This window comes from Gaeumannomyces tritici (assembly GCF_000145635.1).
Source record: "Gaeumannomyces tritici R3-111a-1 unplaced genomic scaffold supercont2.124, whole genome shotgun sequence".
Taxonomy (NCBI): domain Eukaryota; kingdom Fungi; phylum Ascomycota; class Sordariomycetes; order Magnaporthales; family Magnaporthaceae; genus Gaeumannomyces; species Gaeumannomyces tritici.
The window spans coordinates 1-9,025 of NW_008804668.1; the positions used below are offsets into that span (position 1 = coordinate 1).

At 51.8% G+C, this 9,025-nt stretch overlaps 3 protein-coding genes across 3 annotated transcripts; all 3 read right to left on the reverse strand.

Annotated features, from left to right (window-relative positions):
• Positions 1-41: 41 nt before the first annotated feature.
• GGTG_14075 (hypothetical protein) lies at positions 42-2,063 on the reverse strand (the record flags this gene model as incomplete). The annotated part of the gene is made up of 3 exons (XM_009232002.1): positions 811-2,063; positions 340-731; positions 42-260 (listed from the first exon to the last, which is right to left on the reverse strand). Coding segments are annotated over exons 1-3 (1,423 nt in total), but the record flags the coding sequence as incomplete, so codon positions are not given.
• Positions 2,064-6,802: 4,739 nt separating this feature from the next.
• GGTG_14076 (hypothetical protein) lies at positions 6,803-8,133 on the reverse strand. The gene has a single exon (XM_009232003.1). The coding sequence runs from the start codon at positions 7,968-7,970 to the stop codon at positions 7,032-7,034; it is 939 nt and encodes a 312-aa protein (XP_009230267.1). The 5' UTR covers positions 7,971-8,133; the 3' UTR covers positions 6,803-7,031.
• Positions 8,134-8,485: 352 nt separating this feature from the next.
• GGTG_14077 (hypothetical protein) lies at positions 8,486-9,025 on the reverse strand (the record flags this gene model as incomplete). Its single annotated transcript, XM_009232004.1, has 1 exon — positions 8,486-9,025. A coding segment is annotated over one exon (540 nt), but the record flags the coding sequence as incomplete, so codon positions are not given.

A 9,025-nucleotide genomic window follows, 5' to 3' on the forward strand; every position in this document is an offset into this window, starting at 1 on the left:
TATGTTCTGCTTCTTCATCCTTTCCATGATGTATGGGTGCCTCGAAAGTGAGAATCCGTGCCCGATCCGCTTTGAGCCGAGCAGGAGCGCGTCCACGACGTTGCCGTCTGTGTCGGTCCCCATCTCCAGTGTCTCTCCGCAGTGGAACAGAAACGGTATTTCCACGCCTTTCATTTTACAATCGGCCTGGAACTGGAGTAAGTTTTCTACATGGTCCCTCAAAGGCCTTCCGGCGTTCTCTTGGCCGACGAAATCGAAACCTAAATGACAGCAATTCCCCTATTAGTGACTTCTCTCGTGGGGTTAGAACGTTAAGCATACCAGCTCGTCGAGACCTACCAGCAATCATGTGACCGATCTCAGCCGAGCGCTTGAGTTCTAAACACTCATCCAGAGAGTCCTTGATCAGGTGGTCGGGAAAAGATCTTGGGGTGCAGTAAATAACCTTGATTCCTTGGAAGAATGGAGCGTTTGACATCATTCTCCTATCCTCGAGGAAACGGTTGCATTCATCTGTAATGATCTTCATGATCTCGTAGTTGTCGTATAGCTGCTTGCCGTCCGTTGACCAGACCTGATTCGTATGCATAAAGTTGGGTCGGATCTCGGCGTACTGGATGTTGTCGTTAACGAAGTCCTGCAGACACTGTTGGGTATACTTGCGATAAGCAGTCTCGTAGTTGAACAGGCCCTTCATCATCCTGGTCCGTCCATTAAACTTGGCCCAGGCTCTGCATACGCGACAAACAGGAGCAAGGTTAGCGTTTTCATGCGGACGCAGTAGTTGTTCTGGGAATCACTTGGACTCACCCTTCGGCCGTTTGATGCACGCCGTGCGCCTCCTCCACGTTGTAGACCAGCTTCTCCTCGAGCCACGTGTCCAAGTTGTGCTTCGGAAATTTGTGTGGGAATTCGTCGCGAAAGTCTTTGTAACTCATCCAACGTATCTTGTCGGCTGGCTCCTCGCTCTGATCGAAATTTTCCTTGTCGAACAAGTTCACCAGAACTGGGGGCTTTGGCGGGTTCCCAATGAACTTCCTAGTCCAGGCCCGCCGAATCCCTTTCCGAGGGCCTTCGGCCCGGGTGCCGAGCTCTCCCCGGATGGTGAATTGTATTTCACACTCTTCGAGGTCGGCTGCCTCCATCAGTGCCCTATTGCTTCCGATATCCATCGTATCCTGGTCCTTTGCCAAGCCCAGCAGGAATGTTGCCTCGAGGCATGAGTTGAAGTGGATGTGTAGGTGTGCGCCCTTTGGCATCCTGCGGGCCACCTGAAAGATTTCTGTCTTCTCCACGAGGTCCAGGTTGGTAAGATGGTGGTCGCTGGGGTGCCGCTTGTGCGGCTGGTTTTGGTAGCCTTTCCTGGGCGGAGCGCGCTCGAAGAGCTCCTTGTCGTTTTGGCGCAGCAGCTGCATGATTGCGTTCGCGTCGCGCTCTTTTTGACCAGCCTTGGCGGAGCAGGCAAAGTCAAAGGCCAGTGCCTGCTCCATCTGCGTCACATTCTTGCGGACATTCTCGTACTGCTCCAGGGTCTCGATGTCGACCTGTTGCGCAGGCGGCACGGCGCCGCTGCGCTCCTTGACGGCGTGCTCAAGAGCGGGAAGCGTGCTCCAGTTCGGCATGGCCGTAGCGTTGGCGGATTCGACCGTAACGGTATTGTATTTGCGTTTCAGTCTGCTGTTCGCTAATGCAAGGGCGAACCGTCGGTGTGGCGTCCTTTTTAAGGGCTTGAGTTGATGCGGTGATGATCTGGATCGTGATGGCGACGGTGGGTTTTGGGGTTTATATGCTGCTCTTCCAGTTCGCTTTCTTTCTTTTGGACGGTGGAGGGTGGTCCCTTATATATACTTATAGGAAGGGCTCCTCGATCGTGGCCTGAAAACGGGCGAAGCAGAAATGACGCGGCCCTCTGTTTAAACAATGACAAGGTGGACACGCGTGGCACTTGACGCGCGAACCGCCCCCCAGTCATAATGAAGTCTCAAGAGAAGGATTACAGCACAACGGCCGGAGGCCGCCACGACACCATGTATAACTAGGGCCCGCAAGGCTCCCTGTCAAGGGGTCTGGAGGGCAAGCAACCGTTTTTGTTTTTGGTTTTTCCAGTTCAGTGCTGCCAGGCACTTTCTGCTGAATACACCGCTGCCCCGCACGCTTTCTCTAAACCGCTGAGTGACCTAAACCTCTAAGATCTCCTAGCGAGAACCCCTTCCTGTGCGCAGCACGTTACAGCAGGTATGGCTGCACTGTGTAAGTTGCTCCGCCCCACCTCCTTGCGGAGAGGGAGGAGCGAAGGAAAAAGCAGGGATCACGACGGTCCACCGTGTAGGTCCTGGTCCGTGGGTCTTGACCTGTGGGTCTTGACCCAGGTTGTCACAACATGCAACAAAACAAAAAGTGGCTGTTCAGCCACGCTATTGCACACCCCAGGAGCTTGAGGGGTGTAGTGTAACTTCACCCAGCCCTCCTGTATTTGCACGCCCCCCCAGGCTGCTTTGCCAGCAATATTTCGAGCCCACAAAAAGCGTGGACTGGCTTTTCAACTCGGCTAGGGGTGCAAGAATTGGCTTTGGTTCCACTTTTGACGCGACCGTGCGGGGGACCTAGTTTAAACCCGGATTTGTCGGGTCCGGTGTGATATTGAGAAAATGCACACTCTAGCCATCTAAAGCCAAGATGGCGGCGGCGTCGGCGTTTTCTGCTTCCGCCGCAGCACACGCCGCAAGCATCCACGTGAGCACGCGCCGCGGAATGTTACGGCCAGACTAATGGAGGCGTGAAAGCCTTGCATTGGCGCTATGAACGAAGATTCTATACTAATGAGAGGGGAAGGAAAAGGCGCTGGTCGCGCCCGTGTGACTTGCGCCTGAAGCTGTCGCGATCCGTGTGGCTTGTATGACTGTGTCTGCCCTATATATGCCCTACATCTGTGGCGGTGCCACTGGACATATGGCGGGACCGTCATACGGAATAGCCGGTGCGATAAGACACCGCACCACTTTTTCTACCTTTCTTCCCTATTTCCTCCCCATAGAAGAGTTTTTAGTCTATAGCATCAATTGCACCTGGCTGCGAAGCTTAGGCTCCCTGATCGTGACACACCCCATCTCCGCCAGCCCCCCTTGTCCGCTATGTTAGCGGGCCAGGCTCACACGGTTAGCCACGGCCGGCGGCTGTGCGCCTTAAAGTGGCTGTGCCACCGCTCCTACAAACCCGTGGGCCGCGCCGAGAGTTGCGGAGCAACCCTCCTTTTCCTGGTAACTGTTACGGCCTTAACAGTGCACGAAGGCCCTGCATTGACGCTATGAACGAAGATTCTACACTAAGGAGAGGGGAAGGAAAAGGCGCTGGTCGCGCCAGCGCGACCTGCTGTAACGTGCTGCGCACTAGAGAGGGTCCTCGCCAGGAGATCTCAGAGGTTCAGGTCACTCAGCGGCCTTGGGAAGATATGTAGTGCAGTGGGGTAAGTCAGTGCACCCCTTCTCCGGACACCCCCCCTGTCCGGACACCTTTTCCCATACAAACGGGTGAAAACTCACTGTCTTTATAACGCAATTACAAGTTAAATAAAAATCGCAAAAATATAACGTAAGCAGGGATATAAAATTTAAAAGCGGGAATGTATTATGATTACTTATAACAAATTTTATATGTACCAGTTCGTAAGTAAATTTCACATCAATTGAAAAGGCCTAAAATGTTAAGGATTGCTAACAATTATATGAGGATTATAACACTTGAAAATTACTAAATAACTTTGCAATTATATAAGTTAAAAATATGCGGTCTTATGCATTATATATGTAAAATTTCAAATTTTATCGCATAACATTTACGTATAGTATATATTACGTAATTACCCGTAATTGCCCCTATTTAAAGTTACATACACAGTGTATTGCACAGTGTATTGGACTATTGTTTTTTTAAAAATTATAAAAAAATTATATAAATTCAATTTTTTAATTTTTATACGTGGTTTAGTGTTAATAACCCGTATAAATTCGTTGCAGTACAGTTTATACAATAAATATTAAATTATTCCAGTTTTGTATTTCCATATAAATTATATGTAATTTTCAACTTTTAATTCAAACTCAAATTTATTACTTATAATAACGAATAAGAAATATAATTTTACCATGTAATAAAAACTACGCTTTTAAATTTCCTAACACTGTTCAAGTTATATTTTTGCGATTTTTATTCGACTTGTAATTACGTTATAAAGACAGTGAGTTTTCACCCGTTTGTATGGGAAAAGGTGTCCGGACAGGGGGGGTGTCCGGAGAAGGGGTGCACTGACTTACTCAGTGGGTGGAATCTGATAGCACAACACGTGATAGAACACAAAAAAAGGTTGCTGGCCCTCCAGACCCCTTTATAGGAGTCTTGCGGGCCCTAGATGTTACTGTTGAAATATGCTGGGCATGGTTCAAGATTCCTTGCATTGCTTGCTTGTCTGGCAGAATGCCTCTGTGAGAGGTGGGAAAGTTGGAGGCTCAAGTACACTTTGGTGGGGCAAGGCTGCACGAAAGGGCATGCCACGCCATAACACAGAGTAAAAAACGATATTCACGTGCTTATCTCTAAACTTACGCGACTATCCAGAGCTTTTGGTAAACAGTGGCAACGCTAGAACCTAACTTTCTGAAAATGTTCCTCTTATTTTGTCCTTTCCCACCCAGCATTTGGTGCGGAGATTGGCTTACATTGTCAACCCACTGCCCCTTAATGTATTTGCTCTTTGCTTGCTGTCACAAAGAAGTGGGCACTCCAATGATAAGGCCGGGAAACAAATCACCACTCTCGTCGGTGCCACAAACGCTCGCTAGGAGGCTATGACAAATTTAAAAGCAAATAATGAATTTAGGGCGTTGAAACTAATATATTTAACACACCGCGCACCGTATTCTATGGCTTTCTTGGTGATATCCGTCTAGTCATCCTTTCAAACACCCCACTTATAAATTGCGCAAATCTTATCGCCATGCTAGAATTTAATTATTACTACGCCGCCCCCGCGAACACACCCTCGAAAACCCGTATTTACGTTACGACTGGAGATGGCCGCGAATTTCCGGTTAAAAGTATTGTGGATATGCGAAATAAAAATGGGAAAATACAATACAAAGTAAAATGGGCAGATAGCTGGGTACCCGCCGACATACAAGATGGCGATGAATTTGAAGGGGACATTATTGGGGAACGAACTAATAAAGACGGGAAAAAGGAGGTAAAGATGAGGTGGAGTGATACTTGGGAACCCGCAGCGAACCTCGAAAATTGCCAAAAGCTCGTGCATGCTTACCAGAAAAGCGAATAACCATAAATTAAAACTTATTGGGTTTAGTGGCATTAACGGTGTTGTCTGTGCCGGCATTTCCAGCATGCTTTAGCTTGGAATAAAGTGGTTATCAATATTAATGAATTGCAACAGTGTTTGTTACGTGCTGTGCACAGGAAGAGGTTCTCGCTGGAGATCTCAGAGGTTCAGGTTACTTAGCTGTCTTGGGGAAGCGTGCAGGGCAGTGTTGTATTCAGCAGAAAGTGCCTGGCAGCACTTAGCAGGAAAAGACAAAAACAAAAACGGTTGCTTTCCCTCCAGACCCCTTCACAGGGAGTCTTGCGGGCCCTAGATATACATGATGCTGTAGTGGCCTCCGGCCACCACGCCGTGGACCGTCTTGGACGCTTGGACACGGCCAAGGCCTGTGCTCATGTTGTCAGACTGGTCGTTAGCTCATGCTGGAGCCGCCGGACTGGTCGTTAGCTCGCGCTTGAGCCGCCAGGTTGGGCATGGACCGAGATGCCCAACATCTCTAGTGTCTCGGTCCAACGTAGGCAACGAGGCAGGCTGCGATATCCGTAGGTTGAATTGGCTATCAAAAGGTAAAGAGAAGAAAGGCAAAAAGTTGTGCGTTGCACGGCGACAGCGGAATTGCCCAAATAGGCACGCGTTGGCCCGTGCAATGCGGGCCCGTGCATAGCACCTGGCAGGCAGCCAATTCGGGCTACCGCGCCATAACATCTGGGGTGTTACACTTACCTTGAAGTACCTTTGGCATAATTAGCAGCCTTCCAAATATCTACCAGCCGTTTAAGTGTGCTGTTATTGGCAGCAGTGTGACAGGTTCGGCAAAGTGAAGCCCTCTTCAACTTAACCAAAGGACAACAATAACAAATCTGGCAATTTGTTCAGAGTTGGAGGGCTATAATGGCCATGGCGTTGTGCCACAGCGCCGTAGTTTGCCAAGGAGGCGTCTTAGTTCGCCAAGGAGGCATCTTAGTTCGCCAAGGAGTGTAACCTTGTCTGCCAAGAATGGAAGGGGGCGTATCTTTTTTTGCTAAAGGTGGGTGTTGGTTTACCAAAAGAATGCCCTGGTTTGCCAAGAGCGTAGCTGGGCGCAAAATTTGGGAACACCCTCCCTGGCTCCACTTTCCACGCAACATTGGTGCCAATCTTTTGAGCGCACTCCAACCCCTGCAAAAAAAATACTACCACTTTAAAAGCCAGTTCACGCTTTTTGTGAGCTCGAGTCTTGCTTGCAAAACACCCCGGCGTGCCTTTGCGGCGAGAGTTGATGCAAAGCTGGCCGTGGAGGGGCGTGCAGATAGAGGAGTAGGAGGAGTATATTTAACATCGGTAAGTCGAGATCTACCAGTCCCTGCCTCCGAGGGGCGTACGACGTTGTCACAGTAGATAGGGAAGGCAAAAGGCATAGCGACAGGCAGCAGCTTCAAGTAGGTTGCCGGAAGCAATCCAGGCTCGCAGGGAAGGCGGTGCGCGCTCAAGTAAGTAAGTAAGTCTATTAACGTCAGCGCCTCGGGTGCTGGCAGGGCCAGTCCCGTCGAGCGACCACAGCATGCGGTCCTCTGACGTGCCCGCGACGGCGGCTGGGCAATTTCTCTGTGGCCGCGTTGCGCCGGCTCTCGAAGGCTAGGTACAAGGAAAGTTATAACCACAGGGCAACTGTAAAACCTTACCCCTGGCCTCCGCTCTTTCTTTTTGGGGCCCTTACGTCCCCCTTTTAGCTAGGGTCCTGGTCCCCTTTCCACCCAAGTTTTTTCATAGCCCGTAAGTTAGCCTCGAGCGCTGCCGTAGCTCGTGCCCGTAACTCCGGTACTTGTTGTGCGTTTAGAAGCATTCCCCTGGCCCGGGCCCTATGGCCCAGCGCCTGCTGGTAAAGCTTTTTCCGTGCGGCAGGGTTAAGCTTTCCCAGGTGCTCGCACCCTGACGCAGACCTTATCGCTGCCTCCACTAGTTTCGTTACTTGTTGCGCGTCCGGCCCCGAAACGGGGCCGGCCACCTCGTTCGGCACGTCCGGCCCTGCACTAGGTAGGGCGGGGCGAGCCGCTGCCTCGGCGAAGGATAGCGGAAGGGGGGCGGGGGAGGACGGCGGAGGCGTGGGCCATCCTTCCTTTGGTGCCCCGGCCTTTGCCGGGCTATCCACTTCCATCTCGCTAGGGCTGGTAACTTGTTCGGTTTCGGGTTCGGGCGTGGGCCGCACGGCGGCCACCACTCCCGTTGCCCGGACCGGGTGTTTGGCTGCCCCGTCGCTTTCGGGTTTCCCCGGCCCTACCGGCGTAAGTGCGCAGCCTGTTTTGATCGGGGCCGGGTTGGCCCCACCAGCGACCGGCCGGTTCGACCTCGCTGATTGGTGTTTTTTTGGGGGTGGTTTGCCCCCTTTAGGTGCGTTGGGCACCCGGGGCATTGCTGCCCGAGCAACTTGGGGAGGGGGCGGGCCCCCTTCCCCTTTCTGTCCCAGCACGCTCTCGACGAGCGTGCACCGAAGCTTTCGCCACAGGGCCTCCCCCGCCCTTTTCTGTGCGGGGGACTGTAGCGGTGCGAGGCTTTCCGCAGCGGCCCTAAGAACCGCCACCCCGGTCTCGTACCGCGCGGCGGCATCTTCGACCTGTCTTTGATGCAGCTTTTCGAGCTGCCTGGCGATAACCGTAGGAAAATCCATAGCGGTTGTCTGTTGTTTTTTGTTGCGCTTCAGTTGAACCACTTCTGAAGTTTCTCCGCGACGGTTCCTTTCCTGGCTCCTGATTGGCTGCACTAGGAAAAAAGGGTTTTTTCGGGGGAAGGTTGCGGTGCGCGCTCAAGATACCCTGTGCGTGCACGGCCACCCTTATCGCCCTTATCGGGCGGGGCCTCCCCGTTCGCCTAAGGCTCGTGATAGAAGTGCCAGCGCTACCTAAGCTAAACACTAGGCTACATGTTGTTATCCGGCGGCTAGCAGAATTAAACCCGAAGGCACAGAGGCCGGGCTGTATTCCGGCGCTCCTTTTTAATGAGCGGGCGATCGGCGGTAACTAAGGCGTACTGGAATGCTGTGGCAAAACGCGTTCGCCACTAGAAGTCAATGGAAAACGCTAACGGTTCCAATAGCACAAATCTATAAAAATGCGCGGTCCCCTACGACCCGGGAACGGGCAAAGAGAAAAGAAAAAAGAGGATTGAACGCAAGGAAAATTTTCTCTAAGAGGCTCCTGACCACTGGAAGAACAACACCGTCCCGGATGAACAGCCTAAGGCTATGGTCAATCCTGCTATGGCTACACAATAACCACTAGGACGGTATTCGGTAGGCAGCCACAAGAAATGCTCTCCTTTCCGCGTAATCCATGCTCCATCAGCACTAATGCCAATACCCCCAAAATCTTGGTGTTGTAAATGGGCTTGAAATGCTGCTGGACCAGCAGCCGATTGTTTGTGTAGCAATTTAGTCCCAAAATCTGTATGGAGGTACGAGCCCGTCTTATCAAATGATAAAGTGGAAGTGAACCCCTCGAACGTTTGCAGGCACGCGCCCGTCGCCGCGTCCCAGAGCTTAACGGTTTTGTCGTAAGAGGCCGACGCGAGCGTCTGGCCGTCGGGCGAGAATGCGATAGAGCTAACCGAGTCGCTGTGCCCTTCGAGCGTTTGCAGGCACGCGCCCGTCGCCGAGTCCCAGAGCTTGACGGTTTCGTCGTAAGAGGCCGACGCGAGCCTTTGGCCGTCGGGCGAGAATGCGATAGA